The sequence below is a fragment of the Montipora foliosa genome, chromosome 9 (assembly GCF_036669935.1).
Source record: "Montipora foliosa isolate CH-2021 chromosome 9, ASM3666993v2, whole genome shotgun sequence".
In the NCBI taxonomy this organism is placed as follows: domain Eukaryota; kingdom Metazoa; phylum Cnidaria; class Anthozoa; order Scleractinia; family Acroporidae; genus Montipora; species Montipora foliosa.
Window position 1 is genome coordinate 32,024,735 of NC_090877.1, and position 23,825 is coordinate 32,048,559.

Sequence of the window (23,825 nt, forward strand, 5' to 3'; positions counted from 1 at the left end):
GTCACCAGACCCTTGGATCTTATGTCTGCGCATGACCCGTGGCTCTGGGAAACTCTATGGAGGAGAACATACGCCTTACAGCGCCTGCTCACTCCTCGGGCTAACATGAATGCACCAATCAGAGACGCTTTTCATTGTTCTTCACGAAAACCAGTGAGAAGACACTTTGTTTCAGGCTTCCCCAGAGCTCTTCTCTTCCCCAGTCACGCGCAATAGGGAAGCGCTCTGGGGTCGAGACTGTCGGGAAAGATCTCATGGATATACCCACCACGAGTTCCCAAGGTTAAACTCTCATTTTACGATTAAGCCTAAAGTGCCCATTTCAGTGATTAGGTCTAAACTTTCGATTATCTTATTGCTATAGCAATATTTAGTTCTAGAAACTGATTTAGAATGGTTATTTTTTGGAGTTATGGTTGGTGTGTATATCCATGAGATCCTTGCCAGACTGTTGACAGTTTTGAAAACAAGTCTAGTCTCTCCTCCTCATAAAATATTTACGTTTTAAGAGTAGAAAACTGTTAAAACATTTTAACTTCACAAACAAACAATAAACTGTACCTTAAAGGCCCACCTCAGTTCAACCTACAGGCTTTTTTCGACCGTGTGTTTTTGTCATGGAAATTCGCATTGATTATCGTAGCGATCTGATTGGATGAATCTCAGCTTCGCTCGGGCGGAATTTTCATATATGAAAATTGTTCCAGGGCACGCAATGCCTGTAGGGTAAACGTGGGCCTTTAAAATATAACAAAAGTATTTGCACGAAATGAAATGAAATAAACAAGCGTATTGGCTACGTAAAAAACTAGGAATCTTGCCAATTTAACTGAAACGAATAGCACTACAGGTACTTACAATGATAAAAAAAGACACTCACAAAACGACAACAGACAACATCAAAGGGCAAAATAATCGCTGTCCATTTAATGAAATTAATTGTTTAAAGAGACAGGGTCACACCATTTCTAGTAACACACTGAAAATCCATAGGGTTCTTTTCTTGATAGCATTTCATGATCTGGTGGTTGCAGCATGCAGCACTATACACTGATTATACAATGTAGCTTGCCAGTACTGGTATTGAGAATTGACATTCCACCCATTCCACAATAACAAGATGTCTACCTTACAGACCACTTACCACTTGTAGGCACATGATGCGTAACTCACTCTCCTTCACCTCTCTTGTCAATCTCTCCAAAGCTGCCTCAACATAAAATGGAAGCCACTGGAGGAAAAGCAATTGATAAAAAAAAAAAAAAAGAAGCAAAGTTACAAATTGAAGCACGATGACCGTAATTTGCATTTGTCGTTGACAATGCAATTGCCGTTTCCAGTTTAATGCCACGATCTTGGTTCAAATTTTCTTCCGCGTTTCGCTGAGGATTAAAATTAGGGGGAAGGTTGGCTAAGATCGATTTACAGATAGAAGGGAACGTCTGTCTGCGGTATTTAAGATCGTCTGCGTTTCGTCTACCGCAGACAGCCTACGATCGTCCAATTGTTACTCGCTGCGCGAAATTAATTGATTTCGCGTAGAAGAGTCCTAAATTTATGCCAAACATTTCTGCTTCAGTGACTTTCGCGCTACGCGATTCACGTAAGGCACGACGCGAATAAACGCGACGCGACTGGTAACTTACATTTGTGCGGTACTGTACAGTATACGCCAGTCTTAGCAGAATGGAACGACAAAATGATTATTATTTACAGGTGTCTAAAAGAGACAAATATAATTTACAGGAGTCTTCAACTTTAATTGCTCAGACTGTCCACATAAACGGAAGTGCATGGATCACTTCTCTCTTTCGTCCATCACCCGCACTTCAAATACACATTCATTTCATTCATGGAGTCCTTCACAGGAATAAATGAGCCCAACAAATTGACCTACTCTCAACTGAGTGAGTTGGTAAAGCATTGCACTGGCATTGGAGGTCATGACTTCAAAATTTATTTTTTATTTATAACAACTTTATTTGCAAAGAACATCGCAAAAAGGGTGCTGCCAGGGAAGAACTGAATCCTCATATACGGCAACCCCCAAAACAGATTAGAATAAAACAAATATATTAATAACATTAAATATAGAAATATTAAGAAACTATAAAATATAAATACATTATACGGGTTTTAAAAATATTTTAACTATAAACATGGAGAAAATGTAGAATATTTACAAAGAGTAAAGAAAAATGAATGGATAAAAAGATTACTGAGTCACGTTGTATAAATAACTTTTAAGACCTTTCTTAAATTTACTGACAGGCTTCGGACCGGCGGTCCCTCTAAGAGGATCCCCAGAAGCAAAGAAGCTTCGGGGGCCCCAACTAGCAGGGCGAGGTCTCGTTCGTTGACGGAATTAACCAGACAGATCGCTCCACCAACTAGAACGGCCACAGAACGCCATGCACCACCACCCATAGCATCGAGAAAGAGCTCTCGATGTGTCAATCCTAGCCATGTCCGGACCCGGTGAGTTGCCCCTGGCAGCTACCTGTATTCATAGGCTAGGTCACTGAGCAAACAACTGCAAAATGGCTTATTGTCCACATGATGTAAGATCACTTCTCTCTTTCAAATATCATTTTGTCACAGCTTGGCTGACACAAGTCTCCTCCTGCGTAGTGGTAGTGTAAACGAGCCAAGTGGCCTATTAGGCCGGCGCTTATCCCGGTTTCTGGAGCATGAAGCGACAAGGAGCATTTCTACTCCCCCCTAGATGGGATGCTACATGTAGTCCAACGCAGGGCTACCCCCAGCATTAAATTCACCATACCCATTTATACTCCTGGGTGGAGAGAGGCACCGTGAGAGTACAGTGTCTTGCCCAAGAACACAACACAATGTCCCTGGCCAGGGCCCGAACCCTGGAGTCGAGTGCACTAACCATGAGGCCACCGCGCCTCCCAGTGTAAACAAGTTTCCAGTACTAAATCACTTGGAATTCTCATTCTCTCACCGATCCAAAAAGGTTGCCTCTGGCATTGGTGCCATTAAACGATTACATGTATACCTTTTATGTCAGCCATACTGAAATACACATACAATGTTTTAAAAAATACAACCCTATTTTGATTATACTGTAGTATTGTCTGGGGAAATTGCGGTAAAGCACTGCCAGATACAATTAATTACAAAATCTTCAAAACCGTGATGCCTGCCTTTTGACTTCTTCCAGTTATGATGCCGATGCTGGGTACTTATTACAACAACTAGGTTAGAAAAATCTGATTACTCAGCGTCAAATTCAAGAAGCTTTAATGGTGTTCAAGTCTCCATTTAACGTGGCAGCCTACAGTGCAATCTTAGGCAAGAAGGATCTTTCAACTGCTTTATCTCTATTTCCACTACCTTAGACACACGGCTTCAGGGAAAAGAGTTCCCCTCTCCCTAATTATTATCAGTGTTTTTTAGGATAAGTGTTAGTATTGAAAGTGGCTTTTTAAAGACATATTTTAATTGACATGTTAATCTATATTCAAAAGTTATTTTTCTATTGTACTGACCTGATTGAATTTCTAATGTGTTTAAATAAAGAACTGACTGATTGATTGATTAATGCATTCCAAACTACCGTACTAAGCGTAAGGTCATAGGGTCTGCTCCTGTTAGAAGTTCTCAGATTTTTTGGCATTAGAATATGTCAGAAAAGAATTATTGTCAGATGTAATTCTTTCCCTATGAAGGACAACTCATTTCCAGCACTAAGTCTTTTACCTGATCTATATGCCCTTGACACTGAAGTATTGTCACTTCTAATAATTTTGCTGCATTACACTGCTGATCCTCTTGTGCTGAAGAGTCTGTCAACATCTGATGATATAAAAGTAAAGAAGTAAATAGAAACAAACAAAATAAGTAGATTGTATATAGTATGCCACTTAAGTGATAACAAAAATCAGGCTTGAAAACCTTTAAGCTGGAATGGCATTACAAACAAACTCACTTGGCTCTTTGCCAGAATCACAGTGAGTCCTGCTCAAAACTGCAACAATCTTTAATCTTTAAAGACAATTTAACAGAGTTAACGACCCAGTTCTCCACCCAGTGCCCAGGGGTGATTACGTTCATGTACAGTAAGTGCATGATAATTTATAGCACCTAATAGTCTTTAAACTGATGTGTGTCACCTGTTGAATTTCTATGTAGGGTTTTGTGCATTGAGCAGATCTTAACAAATGTTCGCATTTCACCTTCACCTCATTAGCATTTCTTCTCCTTTCACCTCCTCTGTCCACTGAATTTACCAAGAATGGGAAAGGTACTTGCTCCCTATCCTCATGGGGGCTCATGTTGCTATTGCCAGCCACAGACGCAGTCTACATCTACCTTGTGGCAAATGGAGGAAAGCCTGGCTGTTTCAGGGACCTTCCACATTGCTGGGCAGTTATTACATGAGTACCAGTAATACACATAGCCTCTCTGAGTGTCCACAATAAAATACTGACCTTTTTGCACATGTTGTACACAATCTCTAAATTCCTTGGGTTTGCTAAAAATGCTGGTGTGTCCACTGTGATATAGTTGTGGATACATGGCAACATTTCTGCAAAGACAATAATTACCTAGAGTTGAAATTCACAAAGGAAGGGTTTTCCTGCAGAGGCAAGTCTGACGGTTTTATTATTATTTTTACCTGCAAAATAATCAAAGGCATCCCTCTGAAAAGCCTCGTACAATATGTAAAAAACAGACCACATAGACTGGGAGATCTCAAAGCATGTACATGTACAAATGATGGACAATATGTCTTCATAAAACTCTGAAAAACAAAGAAATGAACTCAAAAAAGATTTCTAACAAGTCACTTGCAAAACACTACGTGGCAAAGGAAAAATATGCAATCTTAACCCATTGACTCCTGAGTGAGACTTGACTTTACTCTGTCAAGCACCGGACAATTTCAGTCATAAAAATGGGGGAGGGGTTGGAAGGGGGGGGGGGGAGGGGGAGGGGTGGGCAGTTCAGAAGTCAATGGGTTAACAATGTGAAATCCTACCCATTACAGAGAGTTCCAGGACTTTTGCAATCAATGAAATAACTATTTGTTCCAACTGATGTACAATCTGCAAACAAATTATGGAAACGTTCCATACAATGTAATTCTCTACAATAACAACTTGCTTGATTTCACTTTTGGGTACTTCTTTAATACCTCTTTTGATCCTTCCATTGCATTTAGCATGGTCTCCAACGTGTTGAGAATTCCCATGGCTGTAACTGCTTTCTCGTCACTATCCTCGCCATCCAAGAGCAATATGAAAGTACCTGCCTGCAAAGTAATCATAATTATTGATCGTACCAGTAAGGGCCATTATTTTAACCTTTTCCTTTGTGAGAAAGAGACTTAAAGATTATATTCTGTATAATGCCAGAGGATTTTACTCATCGATGGGGGACACTTCAGGAGTGAATGAGTTAAGTTAAAACCATAATTTTCCCACACCAATAAAGATATTTATTTTAAAATGCCTCTAATTTCAAATAATTATTGTTCTTTGAAGACATAAATTTCTTCACCTGAAGCAATGTGCATGTAACCTTCCACTTCAAAATGATAACATGAATATGCCATAAAACTTAAAACCAGGAAGTCCTTCATCCCAAGGTGGCTATTCCTAAGATTGCGTCAAAAAATGCTTTACAATTCTCTATATGTACAGTGTACTTTCTAAAATCCCATAATACACCTTGTTTACCCACAACATTTTTCATAACCATTGTTTTCTATTTCTCTTGGGACATCTTCATGTCCCAGGAGAAATTGCAAACAATGATTATGCCAAATGTTTGGGGATAAACGCAATGTGTTATGGGATTCGAGAAAATAGTGAATGCAAAAATTCTTGCAAATTTGAAATGCAAAGCAGGGTAGACCCATTCCCATCAATAGTTTTGCCATATGTTTATTTGTAAAATTTAAGAGGAACAGATACAGGGGATTTAACTTACATTGGAAGATGCTTAATTACATCTTTTTGTAATGGAATTTTCAGAAAAAACAACAAACTGTCTTTCCCTTGAGACAAATTCTGGGATTCTAGATCCACAAGTTAGTATGCAAATTTATATTTAACTGAAACTGGTACAAAATAATAATGTAAAAGGCTGAATCACCAGATCTTTTGCAATATCAACTGCAATGCTTGTGACTTGCTGCTGGTCTCCATATGTGGAAATCAACTTTTGCATGACCCCAGTCAAGTCGTCATTTTCAGTTTCACGAATCACTTTCAGCAGCTCTGAAAGGAAGAACCAAATGCAAATTAACAGCTGAGGGTCAACACAAATTATGTAAGCACTTACACTGTAAGGGCTGATCTCCAACATAATACATGTAATAATTTACTACAGGGGTTTCAATAAACTTTCATTTTGGCAGCGGTTTTGAGTAGAATAATTGACTGGGTGTCTGGTGGTATGTCATTCTTAAAATAATCCTCCTAAACACCACATTTAAAAAGAAAAATCAATGATCAAGTTTAGATGACTTCATGTTATCATTGTCAAGATGAGGAGTTTTAATCTTATTCCCTACTTTCTTAAATCCCATTATACACCTTGTTTGTCCCCAAAATTTTACATTGGAATTGCTTTCGATTTCTCTTGGGACATCTTAGTGTCCCAGGAGAAATTGCAAACAATGATCATGTAAAATTTTGGGGGTAAACAAGATGCATTGCAGGATTTGAGAAAATAGCAAATAGGCTTAAAGAATGTCTTTAAGTTTTCAATTTAAGGAAAAAGTAGCCTACTTCTCTGAGTGACTTAAAATATAGCTGGCACTTTCTGTCGGCTGTCGGTACTTATTGAGAGAACTGGATTAACCTCAACTTACCCAAGATCACTTGACGTACATGAGGTTCAATGTACTTCTTGGCTGCAAAACAAATACACATAAAATCAACAAAATACTGTCATTGTAATGATTAATGCAGACTACACATTCACAACGAAAAATATCAAAATTTGAAAAAAACAAAACAAAAAAAAAAAAAGCAACTGTACAATAATCTCACATTCCTCCTGTTTTTCTATAAGGAACTGCAATGCAATGGCAGCCTCTACTTTGACCGGTGGATCATTGTCTTCAGTTAAACAAAGTCGAGCAGAATCAACAGCTGCAGCAAGGTTTCTTTCACTTTTGAATTTGATGTCACCAAAGCTGTGCAATACCCAACAAGCCTGGAATACAAAAATTAAAATTATAATGACGATGATAAATGCAATAATAATGATAACAGTAATGAAGTGTTGAAATGAAGACCTTGATACAGTGGTTGAAATTGAATGAATGAGGCCAGTGAAAGCCAAAGAAAATGCCAGTACATGTAGTGATACAGTCCTAAGCAGGATTTAAGTCTATGACTTCTGTGATGTACAGTACAGTGTCCATGTATGTCCAGAAAATTAATGGTGCTATTTAGATGTACGCTTGTTTCCCTTGTTCTTCTCACCAACTACAACATTACTAGTGTCTTGGAATACAGATGATGATAATAATAATAATAATAATAATAATAATAATAATAATAATAATAATAATAATAATAGACTGTACGTGTACAACATCTATTGGCTGGATGCAAAGCAATAGCAAGCAGTGAGTATGTAATAAGGAACAACAGAGCGCTAATGGTAATGGCCGTTTCCTGGGCAAAGGAATACAATTTGTTAGAAAAGAATGTGAAATGCTACCAGGAAAAATGGCCAAAGGGGACATGTTTTGGAGAATTCTCAAGCAAAGCTGGTGTGGGACTTTGAGTTTAATTTGAGAAAGACGACAACATCTAGAAGACCAGATTTGATACTTGAAGAATATCTGGATATGTGATATGGTGTGCCTAGAAGAAAATAACATCGAAAAGAAGAGAGCTACAAAAAAAAAAAAAAAAAAAAAAAAAACAAATTACAGACAGCTTGCATTTGAACTTAAAGAGTGAAGACCTGGTTTCAAAGTCAGAGTTGTGCCTCTTGTAATCAGTGCACTCGGTGGAGATATAAAAGAGACAATAAAGGAACTGGAAAATATTTTTGAAACAAACAATTTTAAGGTTGTTGAGGAGATGAAGAACACAATTTTAATGGACAGACAATAATCCGAAAAGTGTAAGAGTGACATTGAGTAAAATTCATGATAAAAACGAAGTTGTGAAAGGGGCCAACAAAATTCTTGGTGGTCCCTCAATTAGGCTATATTGTTTGAATTCGAAATATACCGGTAGCTATAATCTTTACATAATAATAATAATGAAGAAGAAGTTGTTGGGTCCTAAGATTAACATCCTACTAAACAGGATACAGAAATCAATTATCTCAAACTACTCTAAACATCGCACAAACATTTTTAGTATCACAATAACATTTAGAGCAATAATCAGATTTAATGATTCAAATTAATATGAAAATACTGAATAATTTATCAATTAAAGTTTTTATTGAATTTATTTATTTAGTGTAAATAGAATATATTGTATAGTTTTAGGGATGCCTACGCAAACTAAATTAATTTTATAGTCACTAAAGTGGTCTTAAATTGTAGTAAAGAACTCCAGAACTACTGGTAGTTTCAAATCTGACTTCACATACCCTAGCTCGCAGATATCCCAGTGAACTTTTAAACTCTGGAAAGACGTGTTGAACCAACATATTCTCAAGCTGAGTTCTGTACATTTTTCTCTGAAAAAAGTCATAGAACAAAGTCATTTTCACCAACATAATCGACAAAAACAATAAAACTTATTTGAAATAATTTTTTTTGGCTACGTTACTGCAATGGATTAAACAAACAAACAAAGACGCAAACGAAGGGGTTGCTTTCTGATGAAACTGAGGTGCTGAGTCAGTGGAGTGAAACATAATTATACAGTATTGGCCACAGGAAGAGCAGCATTACACATGTGTATCATGCGTGTACGTCCGCCATATTGCGCGCATTTTACATGCAAATTACGTGCACCCACAAGACTGAGGTCACAGTTTTTCACTATACAGACCGACCCTTAGCTGGTATATAACTTATTTATTTTCTCCTCTCTCTCCCCCTTCCCAAGGCTGTTGCCTAACAGGAGCCCGGTAGCCTGGGGCTCCCAAAGAATAGCTCTGGGCGCCTTAATTTTTCACAACACCTTTCACTTCGTATGTTGGGCTCCTAAGTTCTCAGCGTTTAGCTCTGAGGGCTCCTTTAAAATTTTCTTAGGCAGCAGCCTTGCTTCCTCTCTGAAATCACATTTTAAATTGTTGACTAGCACCGCACTTGATAGCGAATGTACCGTAAAGACTCGTGTATAAGCTGCACCATTTTGCACCAAGTTTGGGGCGAAAAATGGCAGGTGCGGCTTATACACAAGACCATTGCTTTCAGACAAAGTAAACTGGCTTGTGGGGGTCACAAATTGAACTGAAAACCTTTAGTAACTAAAGATTAAACATATTGAAACCTGTTGTTCATCACTGCTTTCGGTGGTTAGAAGTGGTGGCTCCTAAAGGAGCTGTTTGTTTGCATCTCCAGTTTCTACACCCGAATCTTCCTCTCCAGTAGTTCTTTCAAGTGTTTCATTTGCACTTTGTTTGAGCAGTTAAACTCTAACTGGCATGGAATCTCCATTCCTCCGCACAGCTGCTTACAATGTTGTTTACGACCAATCACCTCAACACTGATTATTTTCTCTACGACGTGCAAGAAAATACCACACTATTTGGGAGACCTTGTGAGGCAAATGGCCGACCGTTTCATCGCCCTTCACTACTTTCACAGCATGTTTGTCCATGGGTCGTTAAACTCTCGTTTAGCAACAAGTTTTTCTCTGATCGATGGCTTACAGTGTACATACGTCTTGATGATATCGATGCAGGTGATGTGTCCAGACTTCCCTTGTTAAATGACTGTGTGGTTACCAAGCAAACGTTTTGCAACATTCTCCTGTGCCTTTTTTGTGCAAATTCTATTGTTTTCATTTCAACTGTGGGCTTTGGCAATGAAGACAACTGTTGTCAGTCACAGGGAATAGGGACATTGTTTAAAAAGAAGCTTTAAGTTATTAATGTCGCTGCAAATACACAACATTAGATTTCGTCAAGTTTAATGCTAACATCTGCGAACTAACAACCAACTTTTTTTTTTGGAGTTCTTATTTTTTCCAAAATCATGCTTGAAAGTTGGGGGTGCGGCTTACCCACACTTCTTACGGTACGGTATTTGAATTCTATTTCCGAGCCTCTTGTCTAATAAAAAGAGATGTTTGTGAGCGTCCAGTGTTAGCCCTTCATCAAAGCAGATTGACAAAGGGCTTACACTCAAAACATAAGCTCGCAAATCTTTCCTTTGTTTGTTTTCAGACAAGGGACTCGGTTCCTTCTAAAGAAATAAGGTCAATAAAACAAACCATGCAGTAAAGCCCCTCATGGTATCACAGTTGCTTAAATACCTTAGCCAAGTTACCTTTAATAATACATCGGCTAATGTTCCAATCATGTGAAGTGCCCCATCCTTCTGCCGAGGGTCCCGTTGATCAAGTGGCATGTTAAGTAGATGCACACAAAAAATCATGGTGGGGTCTAGAACCTGCTTTCTTTTTGAAACAGCTGTATGGAGAAGTGTAGCTGCTGCCGTCACAGGTGAAACAAAGTCTTCAAAGATATCTATTGATGAACATCACAGACAAAGTAAAAGACATATCAGTACCAAAATATCGACTGTCTGCACTAAAAGCTTGAAAAAATTAATGTCACTCCTTTAATAATAATAATTATTTTAGTATATACATGTACATGTTCTAAAACAGTGGATAGTGTTGAAGGCATGCTCTGATTGGCTACTTGAACTCAGAATATCCTTTGCTATTCACCTCCAAGCAACTGGCATGGGATTTGTGCCCGAAAATATAATTTATTTATTGTGATCATTTCAGTAATAAATCAGTCAAAACTAGTTGACGTAAATGGTAGAAATACTGCTGAGGGGAAGGGAGAAGCTCAATTATGCTTCTGGTAATTTAACGACAGTTTGTGGATGGAATTGAAGGGAGATTTAAATAGGGCTTACAATATGTGGATCCCCAAACTGGACCCCTTCTGGACCCCAGTCAAGAAAAGTGCCGAGTACTACATGTTTGACTCAAGTGACTGAATGAAACTACATACTTTGCCCTTGAGTAGACACCCAATCGTAAGTAAGTGCGATTCATGTTTGATTCAAAAAGGTAAGTTGTGATAAAACTAACTACGCATTGTTTCTGAGGAAACAATACAATGTAAAATGGTCCCACGAGAGGACATGTGGTTACTGGTAAACTACGAAACCAAATTTTGCAGTCTTTCCATTCAACAGAAAGTTGAAATGTTCACGGTGGTTACTTGTTCCACTTTTCGTGTGACTTAAGTACTATACAGAAGAAAGAGTTAAGAATCACCAAATTAAGCATGACAGTGGTCAATAGTAACTAACCCCTCATGCACACAATAATTCTTTAATTTGCTATTTCCAGTTCACTGAAGCATGATACAGTCCCAAGAGTAAATAACTTGACTGTACTGTTTTTATGCAAAGAACCCCTGAAATTGTATTGCATTATGGGAATGGGAAAGCAGCAAATAAATTATACATGTATATTTCCCTGTTAAGCTGTCACATAGTCTTCCGTGTTTTAGTGGTCATTGCAATTGCCTGTGAATGAGGAGATATCGGGTTTGAATCCTACAGTACTTTGGCTGCCTTCTCTGAAAAGCTTCTCTATGAGGCAAAGAAATCTTAAGCATGCACAGCCAAATCGCAAACCCAAGTCCAAAGTCAGAGCCAAATCCTATACTTTGGTCTTCAAACAATGTAATAATAATAATTATTGCTGTACAGGTGTGGATGGCAAAAACCCTGATCTAGTGTTAAAGATAAACCATGCTGAATTCTCAGGACAAAACAGCATGACAACGTAGTTTAAAAATCTCTCCAAGATAGCCTTTTGAAAATAGTATAGAGATCCACGAGAGAATTTATCCTTGCTAGGAATCCTCTTAATTCCTTTAGAGCATGCTGAAGCTAAAAATGTACCATATTTAACTCTGATAAATTCATATGGATCCTCTTGCCACAGTTCATCATCTTCCTCAGTATAGCACATCAATGGAAACACAACTTCCTGAATTATTGCCTGTTGGAAAAATGACACATTAAAATTAATGACATCAAGCACAACTACAGTACAGTACAGTATTAAAATAGGAAATAGGACTAAAGAGAAGCCAAAACAAAGTTCTTCTTTGTCTGTTTCAGTGCACAAAATTAAAAAAAAAAAAAAAAAAATTGCAGGCATTGCGCACATGTGGGTAGTGCACAAGGCTGGTATTATAATTTTTACTGTTTATTGTGCAATGGAATTTCGTTGTGGTTTATCACATTCCTATTACGAACAGTTTGATGAAATAAAACAACATTTTAAATTTTTTTTACAAAGCACGTTTCAACATACTTGATGCCATCTTCAGTTGTGAATGAGTTGTACAATTTGAATTTAAACCTTTTTATAAGAAAAATACAATGGATAAATTGATACATTATTCGCTTACTCACAAAAACAAATTTGAGCACCGCTGTTTTATCCTATTGGCCTTACTGTGCAAATTTCAATGTAAGACCCTTGCATCACTAACTAGGGAGCAAAGTCAGTAGAGCAATGAACTACTCTGAAGAAGAACATGTACAATGTGGTTGACCATGCTTATTTTTGTACGAGCAAGAAAAGTGTTCAAAAACAGTAGATAGGAGTCAGAATTAACATTGTTGAGCCTTTCTTACTCTTTCACAACCAGGGCAAATATAAAATCCTTCTAATAATTTCAAGAAGATTCTACTGTAAGGGATGCCATAATTAAGATAAATCTCCCACAAATTATAACAATATGTGTCTAAACCCAGTGAAGTGTGAGGTTTTGGCTGTTGACTTTTTACACTACAATAGTCAGCAGTGCCCTCCAATTGCAACAGGCAGAACCATTGCGGAGCAAGTCAAGTCATTTAAATGCCTTGGTGTGTACCACGAAGACTTGTGTACAAGCCGTACCCCCAACTTTCAAGCATGATTTTGGAAAAAATAAAAACTCAAAAAACACTCTTGTAAAAAAAGTTGGTCGTTTGTTCGCAGATGTTAACATTAAACTTGATGAAATCTAATGTTGCGCATTTGCAGGGACATTCATAAGTTAATCAACTCTGAAAATACATTTTGAAAGCTTCTTTTTAATCAATTTCCCTATTCCCTGTGACTGACAACAGTTGTCTTCATTGCTAAAGCCCACAGTTGAAATGAAAACGATAGAATTTGCGAGAAAAAATGAGTGGGTGACGCTTGCGTAAATGCCAATCTTGTAACCCCCTCATTTTCCCTGATTTCGCAACTTTACTCGCTTTTATTTCTGCTTCCGGAAGTTGAATTTTTTTCATCTTTTGCATGTTAGCTTAGATTAATTTAAAACGTTTGTCTTTTAAATTTACACAAATTCTGAGGTGAATGGAGTAATGTTTTCATGTACACATACACTGTATGCTATTAGACTAAATAATCTAAATTCACTTATGATGGTTCTGCACACAGCATTCTATCATTTACACATGTAGCTCTACCTGTATGTGTGGTCTCATGACTTTCCAGTGAAGTGAATTTGAAATTCTGAAAAAAAAAAAAAGACCACGTTAAGGAAAATTGCCTTACTCTGTGAAAACTACATGTAAAAAATAAAAATTAATTAATAATAATAATTATTATCAATAACCACATATTTAAATTAAGCAGTATAATGTGCACTGTAAACTTTTTCATCTCTGGCCTCATTTTTAACTTACATACATGTACTTGTACTATGCAACTGTACATGAATAAATAATTACAAATATGTCTTATCAATACACGTACCAGTTACCAATACCAAAGCAAATAGCTTAGCATAACAATGAAAGGTTCCCTTGAATTACTGTTGATTACACTAACCCATTTTTCAAGTAATTTATCGTCTGTTGAAGAACACGAGGTGCCACAAATACTTTGCGTCTGTACTGATCTAAGACTTTCAGAAGAATCTGGGTAACACTGACTATGAAAACAAACAGATCATCCTCTGTTAGTCGAAAACAAACTTGTCATTAAAAAAGACAATAAATAGAATAACCTAAAATGTATATGCACCTGCAAATTGCTTGCAATAGTACTCAGAAAACTCCTCATATTCCTTTGTTATTGAGCCTGGGGTGCCATACCTGACAAAGATAATACTTTTGTTATAATACTGATACAGTATAATAATTTATTATTGAGATGGCTTTTAAGGCAATTCTTATATTTTTAAAAGGAAAGACTGGTAAAGAAGCCACATTTTCCCCCAAAAAAGGTTGAAATCAATTTACATGTACAGTACAATGTAAAGAGTGGTAGCACCTTACATGTATCTTTAAAAAACATCTGGGGATTTCAAAATATTAATTATTTTGAAGCACACCTTCTTAAAATTTAAAATCAAACAATGATCATTAATAATTATTAAATACTTCCATGAACTAAACAACAAAAATGATAAGAATCTTAGTCATCACTGCTCTTGCAAATCCAGTACTTTTGGTTTGCCTTTTCGCGAATTAATAGAGCTAGTTTTATTCCCATGTCCGATTCTTGCATCAATTTGATACTAAAGAATTAATAAACAATAATTATTATTGACACAGTCACTGAAGGAACACATCAAAAGCTCATGCTGTACGTGTCTTGTCTCCAGCTCCCTGCCTATCAATTTCCTGTCAGGTTGCTACATTTGCCTGTATGCTTTCAAGTTGTAAGAGGCTTCAAAGCAATAATATGAAAAGGTTTGAGCTAGCTTTTGGAGAAAAAAAACATATGAACTGCAGAAAGCAGTGTACCACTTACCTAGATGTGAAATGCCTACACAATGAATTCTGGAGGGAAAAGTTTGCTTTTCTAAAGCCCGTACCGGCAATAGGGCATTGTGCAACGTCATGGCAAACACCGAAAAAAAAAGACATATCTTCGGTTCTACCGTGCATAATTCGCTGATTCAAACGGTAAAATGCTCTCCGTTAAAAGACAACATCTTCATTCAAAGTTTGTAAGATGCGCCAATAATATTGATTTGATTTTTCTGGAAGGAATAGTTTTATTTTCACGCGCCGGTGAGACTGAATGTGTCCGTAGCATCACGCAAAGTCATGTTTACGAAATTAAACATGTGCGTCTTATTTACAGTAGTTCAGCTTTATTATACGTTTTACTTTGCTGATGTTAAAATTTAATTTGGTCAGTCTACACTGTATTGCTGGGAGGGTATAATTTTTCACCAATTGCATTATTATAAACGTGAAAACAATCACAGGACCAGGAATCAAATTAGTATGCATTTATACACGCAGCAGAACATCAACAACACCCGCACATAAATACTACATGTAAATGTATATTTCGTTTTGTGAATATTGACATGTTGTATGCTTAAGGATGTCCCGTTTATGCAGATCTTGTAACCCCCTCATTTTCCCTGATTTCACAACTTTACTCGCTTATATCTCTGCTTCCGGAAGGTGAATTTTTTTCATTTTTTGCATGTTAGCTTAGATTAATTTAAAACGTTTGTCTTTTAAATTTAAAAAATCTGTAGGTGAAAAAAGAAATTAGCAACATATTTAAAAAAAACGTATTTTTCGGAAAACTGACCTACAGATGTTGTTGAATTTGTAATATTTTAGAGATTATTTCTAACATTATCTGGTAACGCTGAATGGGAAGATTTCACTGTCCCGTTTTTTCCAAAAAAGACAATATATGTTGATTTTAAGGCTCAAGAAAATGCCTTATATCGTTGCCATGGTAACGGTATTTTGGAGGAAAATTTGATGTGACAAATCTATGATGGGTACTTAATACCCTGGCCAGATTTTGTCTTGATATTATTACCCTAACTGTACAATGTATCTAAAAACAGGATATGTTTATTTGTTTGAAAAAGGAGAAACTATTTCAAGCCTCCTTAAATAAATGCATTACAAGCCCTGAGTTTGCTTGTTTTTCGGTAATATGTAATGCTGTCAAACATTTCCATCGATTGTTCGCTCGTTACAGTTATAACTTTTGATTTTTAATTGATTAAAATAGTAAGGAAACCGGATAAAGGTAATTTCACTTAGCCTGGTTTGAAATGAGAGCTAAGGATTTATTGATGGCTAATGGCAGCAACCCGAAGATACATGTAAAACCTTATTCCAAGAACACACAGGCAAGGCCGAATTTCTCAAACAGAAATGCCAACTCTGTGATTTCATGTACATTGCTAAGTGGAAAATACACGCAAGCCATGTGTAATGCATGGACACAGCAATTTTACTCATGTCAAATTACACGCAGACTGCGTGTAATTTCAGGCGCGTGTAATAGTTTGTGTTAAATTTTACACGCGTGTAACGTGGGCGTATTTTGCGCGTAAATCCGCCATCTTGCACGCATTTTACGCGCATGTAGATGCTGCTATTTTCTGTGGCTAGTACTGTAATACTAATTGGTTGCTGAAATTTGAGAAGTCAAATTGATTTCAAAACCACAAGAATTTTATGGCTTTCTCAAACAAAAAGTCTTTCAGCCTTACTAGTTAAAATAACAAACATGGCACAAAATACTGAAGATGACGTAATAATGTCTTAAGTTTTGCTCTTCTGTTGGAACAGGTGCTCCCAGTATTTTAAGATGTGCTCCTAACATTTTATGCTGTGCACCTAAAATTTTGGCAGTGCACCTAGAAATATACACTTGGTAGCACAAGTGCTCCCAAAGCCAAAAATAAACTTTGAGCCCTTTAAATTCTGAGTACTGTACAGCATGTTGTTCTAAGTTAAGTTAGGTACCTCTCAAACACACGGCAAAGAATGTGTAAAGCCCATTTTTTTGCTTTCCACCATGGGAGCTTAACAAGTTCCTCCTCATCACCTTCCAATGCTTCCTGAATAGAAAAAAATGTACAAGAGAATATCATGGCCTGTGTATGTACACAGAAGAATCCAATGTGTTGTGTAGTAATCATAAGTGATAAATTAATAAATTATTGATTAGTGTTAAAGGCCTATCTATGGGACTTTTACCCAGATGTTAGTGAGTGTACGTTCACATGACTGTATAATCAAATTCCCTACCTGAGGAACATCTCTGGATACAACAGTTTGAAAGAGATGCATCCACTTTCCAAATGATTCTGATGTGACTAATTCCATTGGGAGAACATACTAAAGAAAAACCAAAAGCTCAAGTGATACATGTAAAATTGTATTCACAAGAAGTACCTTATGACTTCAATTTGATTCCAAGTAAAAATAAAAAAGACTCCAGGCTGACCTGAATAAGGGCAAAAAATATTTTAAGGATCTCCTTCTGAATTGCAACTGATGGCTGTGAAGCATCTTCCATTACAGATGTGAATCTTGTATAGAGCAATGGCAAAAGAACTTGCATGATCCTGTGAAGGACTTGCCGTTCCTCTGGCTTCTTGAATCTTGCAAACAAATTAAAGTCTAAAAAAGTCTAATCATCTATTGTGGCATTCCTCAAGAGAGCATTCACCCTCTAAGTGTCTCAATAATTATTTTATTGATAGTTGGGAAGAGGGCCAAAAACTATGTTGTAGTTGTCTACAGTAAGCATAACATGTACAATATTTTGCGTACTGTACATGGAAGGGTGCGAAAAATTCTGCAGCTTTCGAAGCACAGACAAATCTAACATACTGTACATGTATAAAAATGTTAATATGTACATAGTATGTAGAAAAACACATTATGTACACAGATGGGTTCTTCTGAATATTTAGGCCTGGGTTTTAAAAAGCCTGAAAAGCTATGAAATTTCCACAACTACTGTACGTTTGAGTTACATGTATTTCCAAACCAGGTTATTATTTTCATGAGCAAATTTATGATAAGGTTATACCGTAAGACTTAAAATACTTTCTGTTCATATTACGATACGGTGCAAATTTTGTTCTTGTCGCACAAGAAATACATGTAAGAATAAGGGATTTGGGTCTGTCGAGAAAGGTACATGTATATCAAGGGAAATAAGTTACTTGTGATACTTACTCATATTTCTTGACAATCTGATATAAAGTGAGTAGTGCACCCATCCAAGTTGCTTGGCTATTCTCAGCCAAGAACACATTCACCTTGTCAATCACTCCTGGCCACTTGTCGGGGAAATCATGCCGCAAGACCTGATTTACACACACAGTCAGCTGTAGTCTGGATTGAAAAGCAGCCACAGACAGAAAAATACACTAAAATGAGACCTCTTCACTTGCAAGACATTTAAAACATTTTTATACAAGGAATCGTTTCAGTTGTCTTAGTAATTTTCTTTTATCCATTAGCATTTTGGAAGTTCTTCTACAGTGGTTATTATTCTATGTTAGATTTTTAAATGTAAATAGTTTGTAAGCTTTATTGAAAGATTTGTAAGATATATATTAAAGGTGTAAGTTTAGTTATTAAGTTATATACTGTACTAAAAAGTCTTAAAAACGTTTTGGATCTGACCTAAAAAAGTATAAAAACTAAATTTTCGGCAACGTTCTGTTTGCCTTCATCAGAGTAAAATGACGAGATGAATAATTAAAAGAGCTTTTTAAGGAATGTTTTGATCCCTAAGGGGCACAATAAAAGGCAAATAGGCCTTAGGAAGAGGTGCTGGCATTCATTTACTGCTTTGGTATTTAGCGTGGAATGCCAAGATTCCAAGAATAACCATTTCTGTTGGTTGCTAACACCATGCTCTAAATTATACTATTGTGATTTGCTTTTGAATATTGTATAGAAAAGGCGCAATATAAGTAATAAATATATTAATTATTAAATATTATTATTAAGACATTGACCTGTATATTCAAATATGCCAGTCACTGAACAAAAAAGAACAACTTTTGATTATTAACCTCTAATTGGCTCATTTTTAACAATGGGTGCCATCCAAGTCATGAAATATCCCTACAGTGTGTGTGTGCCTGACATGACACGCCTTTGTGGAGAAGTAGTGACAACAACTAAAAGGGTGGGTTGGAGGAGCAAACCAGTCTTCTCATAAAACATTGAACATCATTAGTTGACTTTGATGAACCAATATGACCTCCAGTCAAGTGAGTGAACATCTCCTGTTTGTTTCCATGCCTGTCTAGTAAAATTATTTTGCTCTTTTAAGTGAGACTTAAAGGGGCTAGGTCACGCTATTTTAGGTAATTTTGTTTAATTTTGTTAATTATGAGCTCTAAACGTCAAATTGGCAGAGCAAGAGTCTTTCGTTTGCAAAATCACGGCCACATAACAACTGAGAATGATTTTCCAGCTTTGTAAATGACATTTTGATATAGACTGATATAAATTTGAAAAAAAGGTGGGCCGACGTTTTTCAAATTTACCCAAATTCAATCCATTTCAATCCTCTCCAGTTTTGTCCATTTATGTCCCTTCTTGGCTTCCCTGTGTTTTGTTAGAGTTCTTCTATAGTTTTGAACAGTTATTTTGATATGTTAGTTAATTCTATGACCATTCGATCAGTGCTAAATATGCCTAAAAGAGCGTGACCTAGCCCCTTTAATACATGTAGATTTTACTGTCTGACGCCAGATGATTTTACTCAATGGGGACAGTCCAGGATGGTTCAGGTGTCAATGGGTTACGACAGAATCATTAAAACAGGCTTGATTTCAGAGTACTTGTTCACAATAATATTTCTTCTTATAGCATCATCATTTCAAGAATAGAGCACAATAACAATAGACGTTTTTCATATGCAAATAACTGAATGCACATTCTCAAACACACTCCAGCCTTTGTTCACACAAGGTGTTTTTTTTTCCTTTTCAACACCAAGGCTAAGCTTTACCTTATGAGTTCAGGGGCATATATGACTGCTTCAACAATATTCTGTCTGATGGTAGCTTTATCTTGATCAGAGACCACAAACACTGGAACGCCATCAACAAGCTCAGACTGATCCCTGTCCTTCCAATATTGGGATATCATGTTTTTAAGGTAAATGCCACCTAGAGGGCAAATATTGAAATAATGAAAATAGCAAATTATTGAGCAATGAATTGATTGAGGGCCTGAACAATCGATGGAAATCAATCATCGGAAAATTAATCGATCAATTGATGACAATTAATTACAAGTAATTAATTGGCATTGATTGGAATCAGCCAATCGATGACCAATCGACGATCGCACAAAAGTAAGTTACGGTGAACTTCATTGAGGGTCATCGATTAGCTTTCCTATTGGTAATCGATGAAAATCGATGTTATTTAATTGAATGATTCTCATCAATTATCAATGACATTGATAATGGATGACAATTTATAATCACAAAAACTTGCACAACTGATTGTCCATCGATTATCAATATCAATCGATTAATTGATATCGATTGATATCGATTGTCATCGTTCATCTATTGCATATATTGTTCAGGCCCTGATTGATTCCACACACTGTGAACAATGTACCGCTGTACAACCTTTAATATTCCAACGACAACAAATTATTTGTGACTATACCGGCCTTAACATTCATTATATTCGTCAAACGGCAATTACATCAATCACCGATCATAATGATGTCAGTGTTCGCTTATTGATTAAAAGAGAAACTTTGACAAAAGGAGGGCAGAGGTTTCTTTGTTTCTTACCCGATTGCCGAACTGTAATCTGCACGTCATTCGACATTACGACTTGAAGCAACAATGATAAAAATCCCGGCACTTTATGAATCTGTCAATAGTAGAGAAGTCAAGAACATATTTTTTTCAATACAGCGAAATGTTAATTCATGTGTACTGTGAAATATACTCAAAAATCTTTTATACTTGAACTTGACTGTCACTGGAAAACACATGAAGCGTTGACAGTGAAAATAAAAACCCTCTGAATAAGGAAAGTTTTTGACAATCGCTTAAAAAATGCAAGCGAGGTGACACTTGTTAGTAACGAGTAAGCTGAAGTTAAAATCAAATAATTACAGTAAACTTGTGCTCTTCGTGGATTGGCACTATACCTCGTTCAGCTTCTTTTCCGCTTCCTCCCTCAGGTTTGGGTCAAAAGTGCTGGCTAAGATAGTGGCAAGTTGTGGTATATCCATTCTGTAGAATATATATATATTTGTTGAAGTTCACACTAAACTACTCCTTGTGAGTTTCTTACATGTGCACATTTCCGATACCCATTCCCGCTTTCCCGCAAAACGTCATGCGCAAGTCAGCTGACCGGAGTGACTGCGGATTCCTTTCAGTAACTGTAAGCCCACAGGAATCCCAGCATTAAAAGGAGACTGTTAAAATTAAAAACTATAGATCTATTTCTATTCCCTGTTATCGATTTCGGGCAAATGTCAGGAAAGAATTATCCATCGGGCCATCTACTATGGCTTTGTGAAAGGGCAAATTGTACAATTCAGCTGGTCCTCACTCATCATATGTGGAGCAAAGTGCTGGATGCCGGTCTCCAGGTTGATGCCGTGTTTTTGGACTTTGCTAAGGCGTTCGATCGCGTGAACCACAAGATACTACAGCATAAGGGAACGTATGTTTTTTATTGGGGGGGGGGGGGTGGGTGGGGGGTGGGCCGGGGTATTTTATAATCTTTTTGCGAAAAAAGTGGTAGCCCTCCCACTTCCTGGAATGGATTAATGCCTGACCCTTCAGAAATATCCAAACAAAAACATCTGACCTTCCCCCACCCCCCCTCAACCTATCCACGACAAAAATAACCGGAAGTGGAAATAACAAACTGGAAGTGTTACTCATATAACCGCGTTCATCTGCGCACAAAGTAGTTAATTGCGTGGCGTGTGATTGTACGGTGAAAACTTGAAAATGGGCAAGGATTTACGAGGAATAGAAAGAGGGAAATGTGCTTGTGGTGAATGCGAGGATTTCATGAGGTCTGATGGAGCAACTTGTGGCTATTGTGGCTGTTTCCCGAGTCGCAATTCTAAAAAGGTTGCCCGCTACTCCTCTGACTCAGTTGATGGCACATCGGCTGCGGGAACAAGTGAAAGCACAAGTCCAGAGAAGTGGAAAGATGAAGACCTAGGGTGGTTCCCGAACCTAAAGGGCGAATATATTGATGTAGTAGATTGAGTTGTCAGTTCAGGTTCGAGTAGCTTATTTTAAGTGACGAATCCTCACTGGAGACTGATTTTATACCAGAAGCCCGCGCGGAAACATCAAAATAATTGGGCGAAAGCGGGAACGGGTTGAGCGAGACAATTATGTTAGTTGGGAGAAGATAGTTTTTTGATACGTAATTTTTTCGACACCTGTAAAATAATTTAGATTAATCTCGACTAGTAGCTTTGCTTGCATATACAAAATAGAAGGGATAAGGAGTAATTTTCTCCTTGCCAAAAAAACTATTACCCTACCCGGGTTGAGAATAAAACAGGTTTGACCCTTCCCAATTTGTAAAAAAGTTACCAAGGACCATCCCCTCCGAAGCCCCGGCCCACTCCCCCAATTAAAAACGTACCTTCCCTAAATTGTGTAACTTTGGAATATCAGGGTGGCTTCTAGCTTGCTGCGGTGACTATTTATCGAATCGTAAGCGAAGAGTTGTGGTTGCTGGCAAATGTTTTAGCTGGCTGAATATCACATTTGGCGTGCCGCAGGGGTCCATTATTTCTGGGTGCCTTGTTTTTTGTTATTTTTATCAGTGATCTGCCTGAGGTGTTTAGTCAAGAAAGTTCTGTGGCACTATATGCAGATGACTGCAAGGCGTTTACAGGGTTAACCTGTCCTAATGAACTACTGATGTTTCAAGATGATCTAGATAGATTGTGATTGTCAACAGAACAGGATGACCTTCAATGTTAAGAAATGTAAGTGATGCGCATTACCCTGAAAAAACAACCATCCAGATCAAGCTTCACCCTGAACGGATCCGTCTTAGAGGAAGTTTATGAGTTCCGTGACCTTGGTTTGCTTACTAACCATCATCTTTCTTGGAGCTATCATTTTAATGCCATTACAAATAAAGCTAATAGAATTTTAGGCCTACTTAGAAGAACGTGTAGAGGTTGGAAGGATACCAAAACCCTGAGGGTGCTGTACTGCACGTTGGTAAGAAACCGTGAGATCGCAGGTGGAATATGGATCAGTTGTGTGGTCGCCATACACCGCACGAAGGGTTGACAAGCTTGAGCGTATACAGCGGAGGGGAACAAAATTTATTTTTGGAAAAAGGAATTTTACCTGTGACGAGCGCCTAAAATGTCTTAATTTGCTTTCGCTTGAAAAGAGTCGCTATCTTTTTGGTATCACATTCTTGTATAAGGCTTTAAATGGATACTTGAATATGAAGGTATCGCCGTTTCTAAACTTTTATTCTCAGGATAATCTGTACAGGTTTAGACATGTTGATGACTATTCCTTGAAGACGAATTTTGCTAGAACGACTAATTTTAAATACACCTATTTTAATAGAATTGTTGAAATGTGGAATTCGATACCCTTAGATGTTAGATTATCTCCTAGTCTTGCAGTTTTTAAATCAGGAATGAAGAAGTTTTTAAGTCAGGAATGGAGACAGTTTTTAATGTTTTATATTTGATTTAATATTTGTCTGATTGTTATCATATACTTATTTATTTAGATTAGCTACATGGTGATCTGCCTCGCATGTGTTCCACTCTTTTACAGATTATCCTTATGGCTTTGTTCGTGTGTACATATATAGATTTTTTTCCATTAAATTGTAATAAGCAAATAAATAAACAAATAAATAAATTAGTTTTGCTATGA

The 23,825-nt window shown here is 37.1% G+C and overlaps 1 protein-coding gene across 1 annotated transcript in view; it reads right to left on the reverse strand.

Annotated features, from left to right (window-relative positions):
- The window catches only part of LOC137969644 (importin-7-like), a 26,573-nt gene extending 5,297 nt beyond the window's left edge, over nucleotides 1-21,276 (reverse strand). Inside the window, exons 1-22 of the mRNA XM_068815967.1 lie at nucleotides 21,083-21,276; nucleotides 20,718-20,799; nucleotides 19,914-20,073; nucleotides 18,119-18,277; nucleotides 17,379-17,535; nucleotides 17,180-17,269; nucleotides 16,895-16,989; nucleotides 14,181-14,251; nucleotides 13,986-14,088; nucleotides 13,622-13,667; nucleotides 12,053-12,152; nucleotides 10,448-10,647; nucleotides 8,596-8,685; nucleotides 7,026-7,191; nucleotides 6,845-6,886; nucleotides 6,124-6,248; nucleotides 5,162-5,278; nucleotides 5,006-5,072; nucleotides 4,643-4,768; nucleotides 4,455-4,552; nucleotides 3,724-3,819; nucleotides 1,145-1,231 (exon numbers count right to left, since the gene is read on the reverse strand). Of these exons, the coding sequence (XP_068672068.1) occupies nucleotides 1,145-1,231; nucleotides 3,724-3,819; nucleotides 4,455-4,552; nucleotides 4,643-4,768; nucleotides 5,006-5,072; nucleotides 5,162-5,278; nucleotides 6,124-6,248; nucleotides 6,845-6,886; nucleotides 7,026-7,191; nucleotides 8,596-8,685; nucleotides 10,448-10,647; nucleotides 12,053-12,152; nucleotides 13,622-13,667; nucleotides 13,986-14,088; nucleotides 14,181-14,251; nucleotides 16,895-16,989; nucleotides 17,180-17,269; nucleotides 17,379-17,535; nucleotides 18,119-18,277; nucleotides 19,914-20,073; nucleotides 20,718-20,799; nucleotides 21,083-21,166 (2,361 nt within the window). The 5' untranslated portion in view covers nucleotides 21,167-21,276. The remainder of the gene's footprint in view (nucleotides 1-1,144; nucleotides 1,232-3,723; nucleotides 3,820-4,454; nucleotides 4,553-4,642; nucleotides 4,769-5,005; nucleotides 5,073-5,161; nucleotides 5,279-6,123; nucleotides 6,249-6,844; nucleotides 6,887-7,025; nucleotides 7,192-8,595; nucleotides 8,686-10,447; nucleotides 10,648-12,052; nucleotides 12,153-13,621; nucleotides 13,668-13,985; nucleotides 14,089-14,180; nucleotides 14,252-16,894; nucleotides 16,990-17,179; nucleotides 17,270-17,378; nucleotides 17,536-18,118; nucleotides 18,278-19,913; nucleotides 20,074-20,717; nucleotides 20,800-21,082) is intronic.
- Between the last annotated feature and the right edge of the window lie 2,549 nt (nucleotides 21,277-23,825).